The sequence below is a fragment of the Symphodus melops genome, assembly GCF_947650265.1.
Source record: "Symphodus melops genome assembly, chromosome: 6".
NCBI lineage: Eukaryota > Metazoa > Chordata > Actinopteri > Labriformes > Labridae > Symphodus > Symphodus melops.
The window spans coordinates 2,731,990-2,756,331 of record NC_136696.1 but is presented as its reverse complement, the minus strand read 5'-3'; the positions used below and the strand labels follow the sequence as shown (position 1 = coordinate 2,756,331).

General features: G+C 45.5%; 1 protein-coding gene across 1 annotated transcript in view; it reads right to left on the bottom strand.

The window, feature by feature from the left end:
• Positions 1–1,260: 1,260 nt before the first annotated feature.
• The window catches only part of tspan9a (tetraspanin 9a), a gene marked incomplete at its 3' end in the record, with an annotated part of 65,237 nt that continues 42,155 nt past the window's right edge, over positions 1,261–24,342 (bottom strand). Inside the window, exons 2-7 of the mRNA XM_079346777.1 lie at positions 17,031–17,222; positions 12,538–12,612; positions 4,883–4,984; positions 4,390–4,521; positions 2,050–2,188; positions 1,261–1,280 (exon numbers count right to left, since the gene is read on the bottom strand). Of these exons, the coding sequence (XP_079202903.1) occupies positions 1,261–1,280; positions 2,050–2,188; positions 4,390–4,521; positions 4,883–4,984; positions 12,538–12,612; positions 17,031–17,222 (660 nt within the window). The remainder of the gene's footprint in view (positions 1,281–2,049; positions 2,189–4,389; positions 4,522–4,882; positions 4,985–12,537; positions 12,613–17,030; positions 17,223–24,342) is intronic.

Sequence of the window (24,342 nt, the reverse complement as noted above, 5' to 3'; positions counted from 1 at the left end):
CTGCATCATTTTCATTCGTTTAAAATTGAACCCGATCTCATTAGGCTTGATTCTTTTATAATAGTTTAATGGCCCACTGTGGGAGAATTAAAGTCACCAGCTGTTTAACTCCATGCAGACAATCCCCAGTATATGCACAACAGCTGTGGACAGGAATTCACTTTAAAGAGCTTTTTTGTTTTGTAGACTCTCCGGAGAGCTGGTTCAAGCTTCACAACATAAAAACTCTCTTTATATAAGTGAGGAAGGTGTGATGCGTGAAGGGGGAAGGACTTCAGCTGGGAGTTACACAGACTGTCTTCTGAAGGGGTTAAATATGATCACCGTCAGGCTCATTATGTTTCAATACTTCATGTACTGCAAAGCTGCTGCAGGTCAAAGAGCTGCTAAAGGTTTGGACTACCAGGGGAACTGGCACCTTGACCTCCTCTCTCGCCCTCTCTCTCTCTCTCTCTGTGCATTGATATCCCTGCATGTCATTCTTCGTCACTAACCACATGTGTTCCTGGGAGCTCCTGAGCTCTCATGTCTTGCAGGTTCCTCGCCCCCCCCCCCCCCCCGTTTGTGTCTTATCCCGTCTCCCCTGATCCCACTTTTTCTTTTTTCTTTTTGTAAAGCATCTTGAGATAACATTTGTTATGAATTGAAGCCATACAAATGATGACTGACTGGTTGATTGAATGAATGAATGAAGGACTTTACTTTGAAACACAAATTTTAACATGATAATAACAAAAAAAAAAGAAAAGGAACAGTGTCAGTAATGTACAATCTTTATCTTCCCCCAGTGTTACAGAAACACAGGAGCAGCTTCACCTCTTAAATACACCTGTCACAAATATCGTTTTTGAAGCTCCTCCTAACCTGACGTACAGAATGCAGTGTTGATCCTGTTTTATTTAAAGTCCCGTTTTAGACACAACTTTCCATCCTGCTCTTTTTCTTGATATTTAACTTTGAATGAAACTCTGCAGAGAAGATCATTAAACATTGTTATGGAGGTTTTCTCTCCGGGTGAGAAAGAAGACACGATCCTCCGAGGCGGCCGTAGAGAGGGGTCACAGACTGTACGGATCATTAGGGGGGGAAAAGCCACTTAACAGCCGTCCACTCTCTCTGTGGAGATATTATTTGTTTAATATTAGAAAAAGTTGAATCTAAAAAAAAAAGGTCAGGATGATGAGGAGCAGCAACCAGCATTTATTCTAACTTTTAGAAGTCTCCTCGAGAAGCTAACGCTGAGTTTAATTTCTCTCAGAGTCAGATGAAGAGCAGCGATGCTGACAGCAGAGGAGACAACGTCTAAAAGACCAGAACTTTCCAGAAGTATCCGTGCCATTTAGAAAGTCCGCCTGCAATTAAGATCAAGAATGAAGCTAACACTGTGTCTGTGGACATGTTGCCCGTCTATCACACGCAGACACACATAGAGCAGAGGTCGCAGGAAAAGGGGAATTTGTCCGACACATTGGCTGACATCTGAACAGTTTGTCGCTCGACGGTCTGGAGCAAACAACAACTAAATATAAAAACCCATATGGAGTCAAATCTGTGCAAGTGTCAGGTAAAAAATAAACTCTGCTTTGTTCAGCCTGAAGACACCCTGAGGACACACAACCTCTAAGTAAGTGAAAACTCCTGCAAAGACAAGAGGGGAAGATGAGAGGCAGAATATAGGAGGAAATGAGAAGCAGCTTGTGAGGAGGAATATCCATCAGCCTTCCCTGCAGTGCTTTTAATCTGAGACTCCACACCTGAGAATCTATATTCAGCCTCTCTCTCTCTCTCTCTTTGCTCTGATGGCTCCTATAATATGGCTACCGGCTCCTGGCACAGAACCAGGTGGCTTTGATTCTCCCAGACAGGATCAGGGTTCAGAAAACAGTGACTTCAATATTTCACATTGTGTGGGTGCCCAGAACGCCCACCGCGCGCCGGCCTCATAACTTCCAGAGCCCGCGAAGGTGGCACAGAACGTGCACGCTTTCCGAACATGCAGCCACACAGCCAGACGTGTTGAGGTAAGATCATCCGTTATCCATCTCGCACATGGGGAAAATGTGCAAGAATAACTGCACGTGGACACAGAGGAGGAAGAACTCACCTGCACCACCAAGAAGACCATGCCGATGGTTACCAGCAGGTACTTGTTGTCGTCCAGCCATTCCTCCACTTTCTCAAAGCAGCCCTGAAAACAGAACCAAGGCATGTGAAGATACAGCTGACAGGGGAATGACATCACTTCAACCTCAGTGTTGTTAGCTTAGCTTAGCTTTGAATACCCAAACACAGGCGTGTTTAACTTCTGAGCTTTTAAACCCCTATGAACCAGGACGCAGTCTGAGATCCTCCAGCAGAGCTTTGCTGGCTGCTCCACGGTCCAGGCGGGACACAGAGCCCCAAGCATGTATCACAGCAAGAGCAGATCAGACCTGCAGAGTCGCTCTGCACGTTTTAATAGTAAGTGAAAGAGAGAAAGACGGCATCCTTTGTTTGAAACCTGCAGCAGCAGTCTGAGTGGCTGTTTGGCAACGACTTCAGCATGAAGAGCGTGTCAGTGTCACTCTTTCTCACATTCACTTTGTCGCACAAAAAAAGCAACTGATTCAACTAATTAAAATAAACTCAGATTCTGAGGTCAAAAAGTGAAGTGATTACAAGTCCTATTTGAAGTCGTGTCTGCGAAGCTCGATGCCAAACTTTAGCGAGAACAGAGGGGCCCTTAAACGTTTCTGGATCTGACTCTTATCTTGGTTTAGCTTGAGGAAGTTGTTGCTCATCCGCTCATTAACGGCTGACACAGTCAGCTCCATTTTTTTTTTGGCAATCATTTCCCCTCATTTAGCAGCCGCGCTAAGTCTGAATATTATCAGGCTGCGACGACTGACGATTTGAATAACCCCAGGAAATGATGGAGAGTTATCAAATCTATTTCAGCCTCTCATGTTCACAGTGAAGGGCCTCATTGTCTTGTTGAGGACACTACATCTCGCTCTGTCAGATCTGCTGCGAGGACTCTCATAATCACTTTGTAGCCTTTACTTTACGTCCTCCGACAGACTTCTCTGCTCCTGACGTGACGCTGGATTGTACTTTTTATGGTCAGCTTTTCACTTTGTTTCCATTTGTGTGCAGGTCCAAAAAGCCTGGAACAAGTAATTACAAGTAAAACTGATTCTGTTCATCTATATCGAGCACTTAATAATTAGAAACTGCCCCATGTTCTCTGGATGGCTGGAACCTGGATCAGGCAGCTCGTGACATCAGACGTTATCTTCATTTACTTTTTCTGTGGTAAAGTTGATGTCATTGCTGTGGATTTAATGAAAGTTCCTTATTTCTATTTTTTTTTTAAAAAGAAAAAAAAGCAGCATCTTTTAAGATACAAACAGGAAGTAATGCACCTTAGCTTAACACTGACACTTCGGAGCGGACATTAAGAAATGTTTGTAATCTCCGTAACCCTCAGTCTTCAGTTTTTATTGTTCGTGTTCGAAACAGTTTACTTCCCAGGACGAGAGATCCTGGTTAAAGTTTAATCAAAGAAAGATTTAGAGTGAAAAGTCATTGGAGTGTAAATACATGATTCATGAGATTAACCCTCAGCCGGCTGAACGACCAGCAGAGGTGTGAAAACGAGTGAATTACCCATGACTGTGGGGCTATATGTGGAGACGTATGGGCCATTAGGACAGACGTGTGCGCGAACTCTAAAATGTATTCCAACCTGGGGTCATTCAGCGGTCGCTCACAGGCGAGAAGGTGATGGACTTTAGGGAGCTTTGAGCTGCAGCGTGGCGCTCCTTGTTGGGCGTACAGGTGCTGAGGCAGCATGTCAGAGTCGACTCTGTGGTGTGTGGCCGGATTACACACGCCAGCTTTTAGAGCCGTGCTTTCCCAGCGGGTCGGCTCAATGTCTGCCTATTCTCATTTTGGCAATTACATTACAGCTTTTAATCCCCTACTCTGGACCTGCTAACAAACCACATGCCAGACCAAAACAAGATTACACTCGTAATGGTGAGGGGACTGGTGAAACAATGTGCTGCAAGGTCTTTTGATAGAAAAAAAAAAGCTGCTTTCTCATGCATAATGCAAAGAAAATCCAGCGTGATAAGAATCCAAGATGTAAACTTTGCAGCTACTTTAAATGCACACAAAGGGTCGGAAAAAGCAACTCCCGAGCAGATGGGCTGAGGATCATATGAAAGACTTATGATTTACACTTCCCCTGTGAATCCTCCACTAACACCGCTCTGTGTTGTAGATCAACATAATCATTACGTAACAGAGCTGGCTGAAGGCAATAAGGGTGCATGGATCCGGCTGATGATCTCACTGTGTGCACAGATATTCAAAGACGATGTGACAAAGCTGAACTGGACTCACCCGGTTCCAGAACATGTTGGTGGAGTTTCTCCCACAGTTCTGGTAATGCTCCTGGCAGCAGCGGTCGGGGACCATCGTCTCCTTCAGAGCCTCGTGCCAGTCGGTGTATGCTATCACCCCGCAGCACTTCCACTGTGGAAACACACACACACACACACATCAGATTGTATTATATGAAGATTGTCAGGAGTATGAGACCACATATTGATGATGTTATATGTATTCACGTTTATTTGCATGAAGGTGTGCTTGTATATTTTCAGGACTAAGCCCTCCTCTACGACACATTTATTCTTTAAATAATTTACAACAGAGCGTTTCACATTTTTGAGGCAGCAGAACACAAAGTTGCGTTACAAAAAGAAAAATCTGTCGATTTAATTTCTCAATCGTCGAGCGTGCATATCTACTGTCTGACTCCTTCCGCTGTGAGTGGGATCAATGCACATGTTTCTAAGATTAGATTTGAAGGTTGGCGCGAGGACGACTTTACCTCTGCCTGGATGATGTTCCAGGCGTTTCGCAGGCCGATGTTGTTCTCTGAGTTGTAGAGAGCTAGGCCGTCCTTCAGATCCTGCTTGGCATTCTCACTCACCTGCAGACACGAGAAAAAAAAGAAAGAAAGAAAGAAAAGAAAACACCAGCCTTGGTGAGCGACCTTCTTCACAACAGAAGCTTGTAAAAGAAGAAGAAAGCTCTTCACAATCTGAACAATAATTCTCGCTTTTTTTTATAGGACGAGGCAGAATTCACAACATTTAGCTCCTTTCAGCGTGTTCATGTCTTTTCCACACAGTAAACATTTAAAGGCATGCACGCAGGAATGTCTTGTGGATTTGATTTAGAAAAACGATGATGAAAAAGACGCAGAGCTGTCAAACAGTAACAGCAGACCAACAGAGCAGGAGAGATAACAGCAGCTCGGTTGCAGGTTACACTTCTATCCACATCTAAATTTAGAATCTGAACTTTTGCTGGATGACAGATGTGACACCTGTCAGGTGTTGCTTCACTCCACACAAACACACACCTCCAACACGCCCTTAAGCAGCGCTGGAAAATCATTTTCCTCCTGACTGAACCCCGGCGTGCTCGGGGTTGTGCCGTGTGTGATGGAGATTAATATCTCATCGGATGTGTTAATGAGATACAAAAGCGGAGCCTCACTTCTCCTGCAGTTTGGCTTCGCCCGTGGGGATTCGCTAACTGCCGGGACAGATTGAGAGGCGCTTCTGATAAGGGGTAATTATTACTGGGGAAAAAATGACACACAAGTTACATCCAAAGCAAAGGAACATGTGCAGCCTTTAGTAGTTCAAGCTTAAGGCATCAGACTGCGCCTGAATTTAAAAAAAGAGGGCATCGTGTCTGTCACCGACCGCCTGGCGAAACAAGCTTCTTTCAGCTACACACTCCAATTTCCTTTATCAGAGCGCGAGGACTGATGTTCAGCTAAACATGGTTGGGAGGCTGCTCAGTAATTCCCTCTGTTCAAAAAATAATAGAGGCAGCTAAACTGAGGCAAGGATGTTAGATGTCAGCCGGCAGAGAAAAAAACATTTTGAATCTGACTTGACTTATTACCTGTGTAGCTCAGCTGAGAATCCCAGTCTGTACATTATACTGTAATGTACACGAGAAACACAGCAAACCTCCCTTTGATCACGCAGATACCAACATTAAGCTTTCAATTAAGCGTCTGAGTCAGCGAGAAAAAGCCTCAAACGCTTCTCTTCTGAGCTCAAACTATTTGTTAAATCAAATATTAACGTCAAGCGGATTTTCTCTGATTAGGCGAGCTAAAGTTTCTCTGGAAATAAGTCATCATTAATCATGCAAAACCAAGTTTAAAAATCCTCTTAAAGCTTTTGGAAAAGGATTAACATCTTTGCAAATGGCTTTCTTCTTCTTCTTCTTCTTCTTCGTCTTCGTCTTGCTGGGTAACTTTGTGGATGCGGAGCAGCAGATCTGTGTGCTGCACCTCAGGCTGCGGCCTCTGTCACGTCTGCCCTCGTGCAGGAGCGCGAGATGAAGGACAGCATCTTCTCCCTCCATCTTCTCCTCTCTGCATCTTAGTGATGCTGCTCGCTCATTACCGACTCTTGCAAACACAGTCACGAGAGAGCAGGGGGGGAGGAGGGGGGGGGGGGGGGCAATAAAAATCATCTTCTTTGTCTCCAATAAGTCTCTGCACAGCTTCCGTTTCATGTGTGGAAGTCTTTGTTGCAGCTTGAGATGAAACTTAATGATCCAGATTTACCGCTAACGAGAGAGCACAACAAACAGGGATTTGATCTTGCAACGCTCTGCTGCCCCATTTTCTTATTGAAAAAGGAGCAGGCGCGCACACACACACACACACACACACACACACACACACACACACACACACACACATCCTTGTAGCATTAGCTTTTCTTTTTTTTCCTCATCAGGAAAAGTAACTTCTCGACTGCAGCTCTCGTGGCTGTAACACAGTCCCACTCCAAACCCCCTGCTGCGTTTTCTCTGAAAGTTCCCGCGGGGCATCACTGCAACACCTCTCGTGTGGCATATATCGACCACGTGCTGTCGTCTCGGGGCTGAACGAGGCCACCTCACTCAGCGATGCAGGACAGCTCATTCATCACAGGATGAATAAAGGGTGCAGCTCTTTGCAGGAGAGAGTCGTGATCTTGGGGGGGAAATGGAGGGAGACGAGCAGATATACATGTTGACAGTGCGGAGGAGGGGGACACGCTTTCTATCCAAATTGGTGTGTGTTTTCTGTCACTGTGCACAAAGCAGAAAACACAGAGTGGGTGGCAGGTTGTCAACAGAACGCCTGTCTGTCAATTGAATAGCTTTTACACGGCAAAAACATCCAGTCGATACAGCTAATAGCAAAAGGTGACGCATTAGAGCTTTTCATTTTCACCTCCTGTTAGGATTTCAACCCAAGCCGTGCGAGAATACTTCTTATCTGATCCCAGCACACACACGTTAATAATTCCAAACTGTCAGAGGAACTGAGTCCCAGATCTGGTGTCATGTAAACCCCCCTGGGGGGCCAGGTACATCGGGGGGAGGGGGGAGGGGGGGGCGCCTGTCATCGCGCAAACACGGAGCCTCGGTGCTGACTCATTACCTGAGCGCTGAGCTATGAGCACACAGACAGCTCCAAGTTCTCCAAAATGTGTACCATCCTGAACCTTTCATCCGTGTCTGATGTCCAACAGGAACCTCGCGTCCAATTAAGTGAGTAAAGGCCTCATCTTTGTTGGGTACAAAGCGCAGCGTTAGAAGAACACGCCTTTAATATAGCCTTTAAATGTGAGCCTGAGCTCTGGGCTGACGGGAGGGAACTTTGTGTTCTTCACAAGTCACAGAAAAAAAGGGATGACTTATTCTCAGTAGGCGGCGTGTTGGGTGTATAGAAGAGCAATTAGTGTATTGGTGGGAGTTTTATCCACTTTTACCCACCTGCTATTTATCACTTTGAGCGATTACAATCTTCAAACGATGTTACAGTGTTTATTTCTAAATGAATCACAGTCTCTGCAGTATCATTTCACACACACACACACACAAAATCTACATGCAGGTGGTTTGGTTAATATATTATCACTGTGAGAAAGAGGCCAACTAAAAGGGTAAAACAACCCATCTGTGAAATAAGACACAACGGTGCACGCTGGTTGTATAAAACAGAGAGTGATAAAAGGAACAGTTTGAGTTATCTGATGCCTTCAGACGGACAGGAGAGCAGAGCTGAGCTCCCCCCCATCCTCTCGTCTCATCATGCTCCCCCTTCGTCTCATCTTTTCCCATCTCATCATCCTCCCCCATCCTCTCGTCTCATCATGCTCCCCCTTCGTCTCATCTTTTCCCATCTCATCATCCTCCCCCATCATCTCGTCTCATCATCCTCCCCCTTCGTCTCATCATCCTCCCCCGATCTCATCTCATCTACCCCCATCTCATCCTCCTCCTCATCATCTCATCCTCCCCATCTCATCTCATCATCCTCCCCATCATCTCATCCTCCCCCATCTCATCATCTTCCCCCATCATCTCATCTCATCATTATCTCCCCCTCATCTCGTGTCATTGTCCTCCCCCTTCATCTCATCATCCTCCCCCCTTATCATCCTCCCCCTTTATCTCATCTCATCTCATCATCCTCCCCCTCATCTCATCCTCCCTCCCCTCATCTCATCATCCTCCCTCCCCTCATCTCATCATCCTCCCCCCCTCATCCCCCCATCTCATCATCCTCCCCCCCCTCATCCCTCATCTCATCATCCTCCCCCCCCTCATCCCTCATCTCATCATCCTCCCCCCCATCTCATCATCCTCCCCCCCCTCATCCCTCATCTCATCATCCTCCCCCCCCTCATCCCTCATCTCATCATCCTCCCCCCCCTCATCCCTCATCTCATCATCCTCCCCCCCCTCATCCCTCATCTCATCATCCTCCCCCCCCTCATCCCTCATCTCATCATCCTCCCCCCCTCATCCCTCATCTCATCATCCTCCCCCTCATCTCATCCTCCCTCCCCTCATCTCATCATCCTCCCTCCCCTCATCTCATCATCCTCCCCCCCTCATCCCCCCATCTCATCATCCTCCCCCCCCTCATCCCTCATCTCATCATCCTCCCCCCCTCATCCCTCATCTCATCATCCTCCCCCCCATCTCATCATCCTCCCCCCCCTCATCCCTCATCTCATCATCCTCCCCCCCCTCATCCCTCATCTCATCATCCTCCCCCCCCTCATCCCTCATCTCATCATCCTCCCCCCCCTCATCCCTCATCTCATCATCCTCCCCCCCTCATCCCTCATCTCATCATCCTCCCCCCAGCTCATCTCACTTGACGTTTTTCTGAATTCTTAAACAATGACCCAGTTCAGAACATTAGTCAAACATTTTTACATTTTCTTGTGCTTATGAAAGAAAGCCGTCAGATCACAAAGACACTGTTAGCTCATTTCACTCAGCTGTAACGCAGCACTGAGCGCGTGCTCCCTCATAAAGCCAGAGTCACACTCTGCTGCACAGTTTGGAGGACAAACTGACAACAACCAGCATTTTCCTTTTATTCATCTGTTGCCTTCATTCAGAGCTACATCTTTAAAAGTCTTCAGTACTCTTCTCTTCGTCTCGTGTCGTGTGTTTTCTGCCCCCCCCCCTCAAAAAACCCCAAAACCCCTCAAAACAGAGCCTCAAAATGTTTTGCTCTCCTTGCACTGCTCTGGATAAGTGCATTCACTAACTGCCTGGAAAGTGTAATAAATGATGTGGAGAGAAGCAGCATCGCAGCAAGAGGTCCCCAACAGCACATCATTAAACAGGATCCATCAGTCCCTCAGATGGTCTGCGTGCAGGGTAGCCTGAGGCCAGGACAAAACCCCCACCACTCCTCTGTAATTGGTCTGGAAATAGTAAAGCACAGTCAGGGGTTGAACATAATTTTTGCCTGCTTAAAAAAGCAACACGTGAGCAGATGGGTCTGCTGGTTTGCCTTCCCTGCCTTCTCAAAGACCCTTTTTATGTGACTAACCTTCCTTAATTCTCAGCGGCACTGTTCCCTTTGTCCTGAGTGTCTTTTTAAAACTTCACAGCGTCACTCTTGTCACATTTGTCTCCTTTGATCCTCCCTTTAGACTATTTTTACGTGCTGCTCCCTCTCTCTCTCCTCTAACAACTTCCTCCCCCCCGACACATTTTATCTTTCTTCCTCACATTTCCCACCTCGCTTGTTCTCTCACCTGAGTTCACATTTCTCTCCTGCTCTTCTCCCTACATCACACACACTCTCTGGCTCTTCCCCAGTTTTCTGCTTCCCTGTTTCGGAGCTAATAAACCTTCCGCTGGTGTTTGGCTCGGCGTGTTGGGTCTGAGGAGGCACAATGAGGTCACGGCGTTAAAGACGGATGGCTGTAATCTGGTTTGTAACTCAGCCATCTGCTGCAGTCAGCTGCTTGCTAAACGCAGGGCCAGCCTTTATTATACTACGGCCTCCACGCGGCCTTTAATCAGAGCGCTCCACACCGTCGGCCTGTGAAGGGAACGACAGCCTACCTACACACAAGCCACACCTGCAGGAGAGCCTTCACAGAGAAAGGTTCCTTCAGCGAGAAAGAGCGCTGCCTCTTAAGCAGGATTAAACCGGGGGAATAAGTGGGGAGACGGGGTGACTAAATGAAAGCGGAGCTGAAAAGTCTTCCTCCAGCAGAGCGAGAGAAACTATACGTTCGTTTCTTCTCCTCGTCTCGTCGACAGCTTGTCGCCCAAAAAGATGGCTGTATGCAGAGGCGTCACTCATGACTTAAAGATGACCCATTTGAAAGACTAAAGAATCTGTTCGGCGCGCCTCTGTCGATACACATTTAAAAGCCGCCAACTACTGTACGTCTTCCAGACTTGTTAATAAATGCCTTGTGATTAGGAGATCAAATAGGAGAAGCGAATTAGTGATTCCTCTGATCACAGCCTGCAGCAGAGGATAAGAAGAGCCTCAGACAGCATGCGAGATCTCAACGGAGAGAAGCCAGCCAAAAAAAAACAAACAAAACAGAACAACATCTGAATGTGAGATGGACACCTTTTGTCCTGCTTTCATTTAAGACATTCTGTAACGTCACACGCCATCCGAGCAACGCCAAACACACAATTCCCTCAAATTTCCAAGACGTCTTATTTGAAGGCAAGCGTGTAAATGTCACGTTCAGTGATGTGTAATCGACTGCGACGGCCTCGCTCTCCAGTGATATTTAAAAAAAAAAAAAAAAAAAAAAAGGAGATAACATGACAAGACGGGAGAAGTGAAACATCAGTCAGTATTCACTTGATCACCGCTGGACGAGGCTGCACATCCCTTATTCATGCAGACTCATTTGGTTCCTCGTTCAGGAAATCCTCAGCCCTATTTGCCTATCTTTTCCCGACTTCACAGGTGATGGGAAGCAGCGCTGCAGAGTCAAGAGCCCTCTATTAAAATTCCTCTGACAGATCGGGGTTTGGAGCCCCCCCCCCCCCCGTAAAGTTAAGCCGGTAATATTTTGGAGATAAGGCAGGCAGACATATTTACTACTGACGGGGTTTGCCTCCGAGACCTGATCCAAATCTGAGAATGGATTGGCTGCTAAATTAATTCCTTTATCTGCCTGTGAGACTAAGTTTGAGCAATAACCTCCGAAACAAAGCCGGAGAAAAAGACAGCGTCACGAGAACCACATGACACTGAGACTTTGAACATAAAAACAGACGGATCCATCGACAGCGTGTCCTTGAAAACACATCGAAGGCCTCGCTCCTTGTCCAAGACTTCTGTCATCTTCACGAGCGAGGATCTGTTCATTAAACATGCAGAAGTATCCAGTCTGTAATCTCCAGAGCTTCACGTGTCATCATCTGTTGTCACCACAGACTCACACCTGACTCCAGCCCCTGCAGGGGTCATGGGAAATGTTCGAGGGACTAATTACTGGGGCCAACTGGTGGGGATGTGGCTGCATTTTGTGGCCTAACCTTTTGACTGCCGGGTTAACGGAAGAATGGAGACTTTCATCCTCCTGTCTGAGGGACAACCCAAAATACTCCGAGTCAAATCCCAGGAGGCAGCTGGAACATGTGTGTGTTTATCACGCCTGTGTGTGGTTATACGTGTGCAAGCCGAAAAGTCTCACTTACAGTACAACGTTCAAAATGTACAAACTCCTGACACTGTCCTCAAAGCTCTTGAGCCCGAGCTTCATGTGTGAACGCAACCCCCAAATGTGTCCAGAGTTTTCCTCGTCATCTCCCCGGGGAAAAACTTCCGGATGAAGTCGATGTGAGAACGCAGCAGGAAATATTCACTTTGCTGAAGTTCAGATCATTGGACTGATTTAAGAGCAAAACAAATGGCGTCTGGTTCTGTCACTTCGTCCTCCATCTTGGCTTTGTTCAGTGGAAATGTTCCCGGGCACTCGCAGGAGTGGAGCCAGGGCAGAGACTTGAGCTTCCAAAGGTTCCTACTGTAATGCACGTCTTGTTGTTTGTCTTTGCAGAGACTCAGTCTGACCGCATTCAGCAGATGTGAGAGCGCTCGATGCCTCGAATAAGAGACGTTAGCTTTTTTACATTCAGATAGAACAAGGAAAAAAAAAAAAATGAACTCACCTTATCTGAGTACACAAAGAACAGGATGATCAGTATGAGCTCTGCCAGCAGAATGATCAGCAGGACAATGAAGAACTGTCAGAGAGAGAGAGAGAGAGAGAGAGAGAGAGAGAGAGTGTTTTAGTAATCACTTTGGAGGTTTTGTTGAACCGCCGTGTCAGACTCATTAAAAAAGGTTTTGTATTACATGACACTTTTTATTATTGTTATAATTAGCTCTACATCCGGGATTTGTGGTGTTTTTGGATTCAAAGAGAACCCCCCCCCCCCCACCACCACCACCTTTACTCCATGTTCACCCTAATCTCCACTCACACCGAACACCAAGCATAAATGTTTTTACCACACAGGAGCGGCTGAGCGCTGGAACTTGACTTGTTTGAACAGCCGAGCGGAGCTGAACCTGATCACAGCTCGAGATGTGAAGCTGCAGACAAATATAAATATATATATGCAGCCAGAAGGGCGAGGATATTTTATCTTTTACCCCCACACTCACCCCAAGGCCCACCGTGCATCTCTTAAATATTTTATTATGGATTTTTTATCTGAATATTTTTTATCACAGGAAGAGTGTTGTATTGGATTTTAACGACATACTTGGGATGAATTTGAACCATATTCAGTCTATTCTGGTGTTAAATGTGCAGGTACGTGACTCCAAGAGAGAAGAAATGCTACATCTCACCCTGACATGTCTGGCTGAATAAAAGATTATCAAAGAGAAAACACATTTTTTTATCCATGAAAGGAAACATGTTTAGGCTCAACAGTTCTGTAAAATATTCTGATGTGCCTCTTTCCTGAGATTTAGATGTGAAGAAAACTAAACCTCCTTAACATGGAGGCTGAAAACATGGGCAAACAGTTAGCCTGCAGGCTCTAGCTCTGAAGCTAACCTCCAGAGCTTTCTCATGTAAAACATCGTATGTAGCTCTGACACCTAGTGTTCAAAATGGGTACTGCAGTCCAAATTCAAATCATTGTAGTTGGACTGCCACCTCCTCTCTAGAGTGGCTCACACAGGTCAGCATGTGGTGGACACTGTAGCTTCAGTGTTTAGCCAGCTCTGCTTGTGGTGGACACTGTAGCTTCAGTGTTTAGCCAGCTCTGCATGTGGTGGACACTGTATCTTCAGTGTTTAGCCAGCTCTGCATGTGGTGGACACTGTAGCTTCAGTGTTTAGCCAGCTCTGCATGTGGTGGACACTGTAGCTTCAGTGTTTAGCCAGCTCTGCATGTGGTGGACACTGTAGCTTCAGTGTTTAGCCAGCTCTGCATGTGGTGGACACTGTATCTTCAGTGTTTAGCCAGCTCTGCATGTGGTGGACACTGTAGCTTCAGTGTTTAGCCAGCTCTGCATGTGGTGGACACTGTAGATTCAGTGTTTAGCCAGCTCTGCATGTGGTGGACACTGTAGCTTCAGTGTTTAGCCAGCTCTGCATGTAGAGACACTGTAGCTTCAGTGTTTAGCCAGCTCTGCATGTGGTGGACACTGTAGCTTCAGTGTTTAGCCAGCTCTGCACGTGGTGGACACTGTAGCTTCAGTGTTTAGCCAGCTCTGCATGGGTCTGTAAAGCTTTCTGCGTTCTAACCTCTCTCCATGTTTCAAAAGCATCTCCAACATTGATCCTAGTTTGAGCAGCTTTCTGCTGCTGGAGCTTATTAGAAACATGCAGAGGCTTTTTAGCTCGGGTACAATCACTTCTATCTGAAGCAGTTCCACTGCCCGCTTCCATCGCTGCAACACCTGTTCACCTGATAACTGCTCTCATATCTGGCAAACCCAGGGGCGTCCAAAACGGCTGTGTGTGTGTGTGGTAATTTTACGTGGTATTGTGTGTCGGACTGGATTTACTGCCAGAATAAGAAAGCCAAGGAAGGAGACAAACAAGGAAGAACCTCTTTAATTAGTAAGCTGTACAGGTGCTGCTGGCATGGAGCCTCATATTGAGCATACAGACATAACAGTGGCAAAGATTGTCTTTTCCAGCTTTTAACAAGAAAACAAACAAACATCTTCTGCTCTTTGAGGTGACAGTGTATGGTCTCAGTTTGTGAGCTGAACACATCTATCAAGTCACACATCCAACAACGAAAAAAAACCATGATCATTAAATACAGAAAAACAGAGAGAAAGGACGAGGAGCGAGTGACGGATCGAGGAAACTTTAAGTGCTGGAGGGCTGGTGAATGTGTGAGAGAGGAGGGGAGGCACTTTAATGCATCTCATCTACTATTCTCCTCTCCCCACTTGACTCCATTCAGCTCAATATTTACCAAGCTTCTCTGCACAGTATGGGGGGAAAGGCATGCAAACCTCAATTGGAGAAAACACCATTAATTCAGAAATCTTTTGGGAGGAAAGGATGTTTGGCTGTTATTTGCGTCAAGGCCAGAATTATTATTTAAAAACCTTTTAACTCTTTGTGTGCTTGTTGTAGTTTCTGCACTGCAAACACTCAAATCTCAATCTCAAATCCACTTCCTTGTCAAAAATATCTCTTAAAACTTTTTAGAAGCCACAAATCCAGCTAAACGTCTTATATCAGGATGTAAAAAAGCAAAACATATGGAATGCATTTCTTGTTATAAGCAAAAGAAACTTGCCAACGGGGCACTGCATCTGAGTTAGTGCCGCCAATTTAGAGAAAATAAAATGTTCCTAATTTGCTTTTCTCTCTTTATCCGGACTCGTCACGTAAATGTGACCTTGATGACTCCATTCAGACCAGATGCAACGATTGAGCATGTTGTTGTTTACTGATGATTCTATAAAATGTCAATGAATTTGAGTTCAAAGTCAACGTGTTACCGTTTAAGCCAAGGGTTTTAGTGTTCACGTGTTTTTAATGAGATGTTTTTTATCTGCTCCAGAGGCTGATAAAGATCTTAGTAAACGTTCTGTGTCCTCACGTCCGGGAGGATGTGTTCAAATAATAATATATAATAATACTTTTAATAGGTTTAAGTGGACATAGGTCTAAATAAGTCAGCAGCTTTTTGCTAAAATATAAAAACCCTGGCTTTTACAAAAGGAAAGCAGCTCAATTTTCCCTTCTGGGCCACCGTACATGTGACTGTGTCTGCAGAGTCTCTGTCCTCGGGCTGGATCTTCATGTTCTCCTTTGTTTTGGTTGACTCGATATGTTTCTGGTGTGGAGAGTTGGTGTGTTTCCGGCAGCCAATGACAGCGCGCAGGTGAGTTTAGGACTGATCAGTGATTGGATGCAATTCAAACGGGAACATGTGGTAAATTGCAGTGTAGGTACGCACTGCGTCCTGCAGTGGGTATAGTCCGTGCTATGTGGGGGAGGGGCCTAGTTTGTGTTTAAAGGCCTGAAACATTTCTACTGAACGCTTCTAAGATTTGAGTTTTTGCAGCGTCTCAGCCGGTTTATTTATGACGCCGCAGTAAGTTCGTCACATTTGGAAGTTAAGGACCAGCTTCTCTGCACTACATTTACAAGATGGCTCTGTGTGAGAGCGAGCGAGTGAATATGTATTCACACGCACACATGTAGGCGGGAGTTCTCATTTGTTTGCAAATCACACTTTATAGAGTTGGTGGTTCTCTCCCACTTAGCTTTTTAGATTTAATGTATTAGTTTCAGTGAACCATTTTTTGGCCGCAAAATAAAAAGACTGAGAGAGAGAGAGAGAGAGAGAGAGAGAGAGAGAGAGAGAGTCTGAAAATTACCTGCAAAGGTAAAGTTTGGGCTTTGGATATGTTTTGATTCCAGAGAGAGTGGTCCACAGAGTCACTTCAGAGATAACATGTCATGGTGGATGCTCAGATCTGTTTGATCCCTGGTCCCTGAGGTTTTTTCACGTGTCCCCCTCCCACCTCACCCTGAGTGTTTGCAGAGCCGGACCAACAGACTACAAAAAAAAATAACAACCTTCATGAGGCTTTTGACTGATGCAAGAGCTTGAAGGGATTGACCTGTCGATGATGTTAAGTACCCCAAGTCCCCAAATCCGCTTCTCACCGAAACTTTCTACATGTTTCACAGCCGAGCCAGGAGAGAACGTTTTTGAACTATTTGTAATTCACTTCATTGACAGGTTTTTCACCATGCTGTAACAAAAGCTGCAGAAATATAATACAGGAAAGCTCTGATGTTCATTTGCAGAAAAAGACAATCCCTCTGCTCGGCTGTGTTTCCCTCTGTGAGCTCCTGAGGTTTGATACAAACAGAAGAAAGTCAGTCGTCAATCCGCCGTGGCTCCGGCTCATAACCCAACACAAATACACCACTGAGTTCCTGCTGGCCTGTGACCAGTGTGTGTAGGTGTGGGGAAACATATGAATTGATTGATATTCGTTATGATGCCTCCACAAGACATTTCTGTCAATATTTGCATGGGTGATGTGGGGGATGTGAGAATAAATATCCAAAGGAAGAAAGAAGGAAAGGAGCGAGCGCGGAGCTGCATCAGCGCCTGCACAGTCATCTCATTCAGAAGTCAAGGTATTAAGATTTGACTCACGCTTAGAAGCAGGCACTTGTTCTCCTTGATGGCACCCAGGCAGCCGAGGAAGCCCGTTACCATGACGATGGCGCCGATGGCGATGACCATGTTGGCAGCTGACAATGAGGGGAATGAGGGCGAGAAGGTGGCGAAGCTGCCCTGAGACACCGAGAGCCAGATGCCCACGCCGAGCAGCCCACAGCCGCACAACTGCAAGAGAGGAGACAAGACGGCGAGGTGAGAAAAGCACGTGCAGATAAAAGTGTGTTAGTGACAAACATTCCTCACACACACACACACACACACACGCTTCATGTTCGGCTTCTCTCCTGGTAGATTGTACATTTAATGACAGATCAACAAACAAATAAACAAAAACACAGCTTAGTCCCCCTCCGGGTGCTTGGGGAGTTGCCCACGCAGTCATCCATCCGCAAACAGCTCAGAAACAAGAGGGTTTACCCCAATTACAACTATCATAAGCCAATAACAGCTCTGCAAGAGATTAGAGCCAAAAAAAAAAAAAAAAAAATTGGACTTGTGCTGTGCTGCTCGTGCACATTTGAGCTGATTACACTAAATCCAGAACAGACAGAGATGTAATTACTCTGGAAAATGAAAACTTTCACAAACTACTTGCAGTAGACTTTAACTTCACCTAGAGGGAGCAATTCCCCTAATTCCCCCTCCGCCACCCAGCCCGGCCCCCAGTGTGAGGGCTGCAGTGTGAGTCCATTAATGTAAGACATCGTTTACAGATGGTGTAGATTGGCAAAGTGGAGAGTCCCACCTGCTGACGTGCTGCTGCATCTATCAGGGAGAAGAGCAGCACAACAAGCCGACCCCCCCCCCCCCCCCCCCCCCCCTGTGAAATATAGGCGAGGAGGAAAAGTGGTGACATTTTTGCCTGCGCTTAATAGAATGAAATACCCCGGGCAATCTTCATGAATAAAAAAAAAAAAAAATCCCAATGAGATAAAATATGGAGAGGCAGCGTGGTAAATCATCGCACCGCCGCCCTTTCTATCCCTGCATTCATACCGCTCCACACCTCCTTTACTCATCTCCGCACCGCTGCTCCACAACATTTTAAAGCCTGTCAGCGAAATGTACAACAAACCTGCCGCGCATGCAAACAATGCACACGCCCAGGCACACACATTCATGTGCACAAATTCATCGTCAGGTAGGAATAACAGATACGCCTCAACTGTTTCCTTTTTCTACGACAGAGTCAAATAATTGATGCACCCGCACGTGACGCTCATCTTCTTCATCTGACAACGTTCAACACAACTGATCATCACAGGCCGTGAACGTGTTGGAGCACTTTCACAGCACGCACTCTGACTGATGACGCTCATCTGTTGTTCGGCAAAAAAACAAAGTCTTAACTCAAAGCACATTACGAGTCCTGCAAACTGAAGAGAGCATCTCCGGGACGCAGGGCGATGATGTGAAAAGTAACATGCTTCACGAGGCGATGAGGGACGCCTCGGGGTCTAATGAGTCCTATAGGATCTGAACATACATACACCAGGACCCCTCTTCAGTTTCCTACTCATTAACCTGCGACCTTTGAGCAGCGAGGTTTGACTTTGTTGAGGCCGACCACCATGGATGAAGGCGCCTTCGGGCCTATACAGCAGCACATCAAGGCATGACTCTTTTTTCACAGCAGAGACAAAAGACACAAATTTACAAAACACAACACAAAGGGTTAATCACCTTTAACTGTGCTGCAAAGCAAACAGCATCTCCGAGCACTGACGCTACACCAGACATCATGCTCGTTTAAATTTGACCACTATTTATGCAAAAAGCATAAAATGTAGAAACACTGGTGCAGACAGAGCTCATGTGTTGAATGGCTCATGAATGGGAGGACTGGGGTTTTCTAAAAGTTCTCCCCGCTTGCTCCAGTTAGGAGGGAAGTTTTGGCCCGGTGCTGGGCTCAAAGTGTGACTTCTGAGCAGGACATGCCACGAGTGAGCGATACACGTGGCGCTCAAGAAGTGAGAAGACAGAGTTAAAAACAAGAGCGCAGAGTAAAAGTATCAGGTGTGTTCTCTGTGAGTGATGTCCCTGGTCTATTCAGACTTTTCCGCTGAAAGAAATGACTCGCCGCTCTTACAAACAAAGTGCTGCTCTCAAGGTCGAACGCAGGGGTGTTTATGAACAGAGCCCGCTGCGCAGACACACAACGAAGGACGCTTCGTTTAGTCACATATGAATGACAGTGAAGTCTCATTAGAGCTCTCCCTCAGAATGAACGAGCGGTCGGCGTGAGCCCAGTCGTGAGTGAAACAAAGAAATGCAGCGCTGCATCGGTGCTTCGAAGACTTTCAATCACCTGTCGTCTAAATAATTCAGCGGTATTCGCTGGGAGGCAGCCGCCGACCCTCTCTGCTGCCCTGATTAAAACTGGTGAACGAAACGTCAATTGAAAAATGCTGGTAAAGGTCATGTTCCTATGCAGAGTGGCTAATATACGGCCCTCCACATTATATAGAGCGTGATATGGGTTTGCGGCGTCGCGGGAGAAATATTACGTTTAAGAGTCCAGATAGATGGAGTGGATTTACAGCTAGCGAGGGAAACACAGAGAGGTTTAAGAGTCCAGGTGGGGAGGGTTACAGTGCCTGGACTTAATTGTGTTTAATGCCCAGTGAAGCCAGCGTGTCCAAGTGAGTTGCTCTCTTAAGTGACTGTGAAACCATTGAGCCCCCACTGAATCTGTCTGATCCGAGCCCAACAGGAGCATGGCATAATCTGTGTCCTGCCTCTGCTATCACTTTTACTACCACTACTACTACAACCACAACAACACGCCGTCATCAGACATCTGCGTCCCAGCCGGGAAACACCTCCAGTACAAGCTCTGATCTCTGTGATTATGTGACCCGGGTGTGCGCGTCAGAGCTTGACCCTGAGCCTCCTGCTGAGCTCCTTATCTGCTCCTAACTGTGGGACAGCCCTGTTGTGATTTCCCGTCTGTGGGGGGTAGATAAAGGAATCCCCAAACAACGAGGAGAAGCTTGTAAACAGTCTCAAAGAAGGCTTACTGCTAACACACTCATTGCTTTTACGTTAGTCTGTAAACCCCTCTATTTCAGCCCTGCTCAGAACAGGCTGTTTCTGTGTCTGTAGCTTTAAATATGTAAATGAGCTGTGTCTGACCACGCCCCCTCTCTGGAAGGGCTCGGGTGTACTCGCTGCTTTCTGGCTCCGTGTCCTATTGTTTACGGTGAGAAGGCAGAACAAACACCTAGCTGTGGGAGTGTCACCCACCTGGGGGAGGGGCTACTGCCCTTTGTGATGTCATGAAGGGAAAAATCTCCTAGCAGACAGAAGATGGAGAGGATGGACTTTTTCTTATCATTGGGGGGGTTGTAGACAGACTAGAGACACATATATGACTGAGACAAACATGGATACTTGTGTATACTTGACCTTTTATAAACAACAAACTCAAAGTTAGTCAAGTTTTGCAAGTTAAACAACAACTGACCCAGAAACTTTTCTGACCTCAGACACTCAATTACACATATACTATGTATTAGCCACTGAATGCTAATGCCCTTTAGTACTTCTGGCCTTTCCCTGTGTACACAGATTATTTGTGGTTGTGTTCTCCATCCAACCTGCCGAGCGTCTCCACACCAATTATCCGTGCAGATGGAAACAACCAGCAAGAACGCTCTGGGCTGTGAGACTGTCTTCACGTATGCATCCTTGCAGGACTTTGACCTATCATTAAAGCACCGAGGGTGAAACCTGACAGCTCGCCAGCTTGCCAGCTCTGCTACTATTTCAGTTTTAACAAGCTTCAGTGTGGAGTTCTTTAGCATGCTAGCTTTTCAAATATGTATTTCTGGGGTAGTTACTAGAAAACACTTTGAAAACATCTCAGATGTTTTGTCTCGTTGATGTTCTGTTTTGCCTCGTCGACAATGCTGCGCACACTCACAGCGCGGAGACGCTTCCCTCCTATTCATCACTTTGAAGGTTACTTTCATATTTGAGGCAGATAGGAACATATCTTCCAGCCGTGATAATGGAAAAAAAACACATTTTCTGCAACACAAAAACTCGCAGCTCTAAACGCTGAATTGAGTTCAAAAAGTTAATAACAGCACTTCTGACAGAGGGAGGAATGCAGAGCGTGTCATAGCAGATTTTCTTTTTTTTTTTTATCGATAGAAAAAAGCAGAAAAAGGTAAAACGTGACCTTTATACGTGTGATGGGCAACATCTTGAAAGCACCTCGATGGGAAGACAGAAAACAGTCTTGTATTTAAACATCATTGGTAGAAAAGTGACAAACGGAGCTCAGCGGAGAGGAGCAACATTCACTCTGTTTGAAAAAATTGGAGATTTGACTCTACAGCTGGATGAGCAGCACCTTTACAGTTCCTCGTGGCCCCTCTAACAAGCTCAGTGTGAAAGTAATTGCAATGACACAGTGAGAGGAGACTTTCCAGACAGGAAGTAGAGGTGACGAAGGTCAACGAGGAGATGTGTGAAAGAGGTGTGTAAGGCATTAAAGCCGGAGAGATTGGATGCACACGGGCGAAGTGTATAAAATAAAAAGGAGAGGGAGAAAATAGAGGCTGACCCCTCATCCGTGCGGCTGGCTTTGAGAATCATCAGCTGCTGCAGTAACTGGCTCAGTGACACGGAGACAGAAGACCCGAGATGAAGAGGGATGGGCGATATGTGTGTGCGTGGAAGTGTGAGCGAAAGTTTGGAGGAGATTGACCTTTTCACACGATGCACACTCAGAGAGGTCAGCGCAGCTTTTGTCACATAGTCCTCGACGCCCCTGTGACTCACTTTGTAAAGTCTGAGTGTGTGACTAAAGGGAGCGCGAGGAGAGTACGGATGAGACAAATATGGGAGGAGATTGATTTAGAGTCATGTGTATGCGTTCATCACAGTCACGTTTATTTATACGTCGCTAACGAAGCAGCGGGAGCAACTTGAGGTAAAGTGCCTTGCCCAAGGACACATCGGACATGTGTCTGCAGGAGCTGGGGATCGAACCTCCGTGCCTCTGTGATGTCTGTCAACAGGGTCGATTTCGGCTGATGTTGAACAGATGCAGATTTATCGAACTTTAAATATTGATTCATAAATGTAATCTCATTTCTTTATTAAAAAACAGACAACTTAAATATTGGGATATGAGACATCGCCTCAGCTTAGAAACAAAATGGACCCTCAGAAGTCAGCTATGTGTATCGGTAGCTTTATACATACTGTGTGGTCTTGTGTGCATATACAGGAGTATCGGGGGAAAATTGTCTCTAAGTTGAATGTGGTTTTTAACAAGTATGCCTTCTGTTAGGGATGCCACATCCACAGATTAAATGGATAATAAATAACAATAATAATAATAATAAATAATAATATAATATATACTAATATAATAATATAATAATAATAATAATAATAATAATAATAATAATAATAATAATAATAAATAATAATATAATATATACTAATATAATAATATAATAATAATAATAATAAAAATAATAATAATAAAATAAATGGATTTCACAAAAGCCACCAACCCTCTCAGACTGGCACAAGGTAATATTTGACCTGCTTCCCATGGAGTATCTGACATATTGGTCCAGAGGGAAAACTACAATATTTCATGATATATGGACACCGTTTTTTGATTATGTGGGGCCAAGAATATGTAATGTATTTTGGAGAGTACTTCCTCGACTGAGGAGCGACGGATGAAAGATAAGGAGAGGTTCTGTTTTGTTGTCTTTATAGATCTGTTTACTTTGTGTTTGATTCATCATGTTGATAACAATTTAAGACTGTGCTGTGATTTTAACAAAAGTTTGCATAAATTTGATGTGTTGTTAATAAAAACATTCATTAAAATACATATATATATATATATATATATATATAGGGATATGTGTCATCAGTTGGGAGTTTCCCTAACTGAGTTTGTTTTCTAAAGTGTTTGCAGCTGAAGTGAAAAGTTTTTTTTTTATTAGAGAGATAGGACAGAGGACAGAGAGAGAGAGGGGGAGAGGGGGAGAGAGAGAGGGAGAGAGAGAGAGAGAGAGAGAGAGAGAGAGAGAGAGAGAGAGAGGGAGAGGGGGAGAGAGAGAGGGAGAGAGAGAGAGAGAGAGAGAGTGGGGACCGACATGCAGGAAACCAGCACCCCGAAAAGTTGAACAATGAGATCACTCTCTTACAGACGTCTGTGAAGTGAAATAACTAACCTTTAGTTTAAGTAATTAAGAAGCACTTCCTCCCTTACAGCACGGTAAACTCTCAGATTGGTGGAAATGCCAACCTGACTGCACTGCGTTATCGCGTTACGATCCGCTCTGCCCTTTACCGTCTTTTTATTGGAAACGAGAGGTTTTTTTTTTGTTGTTTTTTTTTATTCTTTCTTTGGGCACCCAGCGTCTACTGCTTTAGCTGTCATTGATTTTGCACTGAAATGAAGACACGGGATATTCACCTCAGATAAAAGAACATATTTCATTCCCCAGTATGTGATCCCTCAGGCCTGTGATTCATGCCCCCATATAAGAAGTAAATGGCCTGCGAACTGCAAGCGGGAAACAAAAGCATAGAAGCAGCGAAAAATAATAAAGCAACTGTAAAAACATCGAACAGGAGGGGAAGAAAAGAGAGCAGAGACAGGCTATCGGTATTTTACACCCAGTGAGTGGAAAGGCTCTGCTTTGAGGCGTGCTGAGGGAGAAAAGAAAGTGATTTGAAGAGTTGATTCTCCAGAGAGAGGCTGTTAGTGTCTGTCAGGAGATAGGTTCATTTTTTGGGAAGTTTCTTCCTCGTAAACACACGTTTAGTGTGTTTATCCTCCATGGCGGCGACACGTGAGCATACGAGACCAGAGTCCCAGTGACACAGAGGAACAGCGTGTTATTTCTCTCAGTATCAATGTGGATTTTTTTGCGTTAAACTCAAATTTTCCTTCTCAACAAACAGCACAAAAACACTTTTTAGCACTTGTTTTAAACAGAAGTTGGATTCACTCATTTAACAGACAACTAAAACATCTTCAGCTCAACGACACCCGTGTTAAAGAGCAGTTGTAGGTAGAGATCCAACCTCCCAGTCAAGTCCCATTAGCGAGATCAGGGCTGGCGTATTGGCAGATACGGCGCACTGAGTCGAGCCACTCAGAAGCCTGGCTGCAGTGCTTTGGACCGGTTCTAGGCGGAACAGGGACAACTGGCTGATCCCAGCATACACAGAGTTAGAATAATTGAGCGTGAAGCTGATCAAATCACTGAGCGCTACACAAAATAATAACAGGAACTTC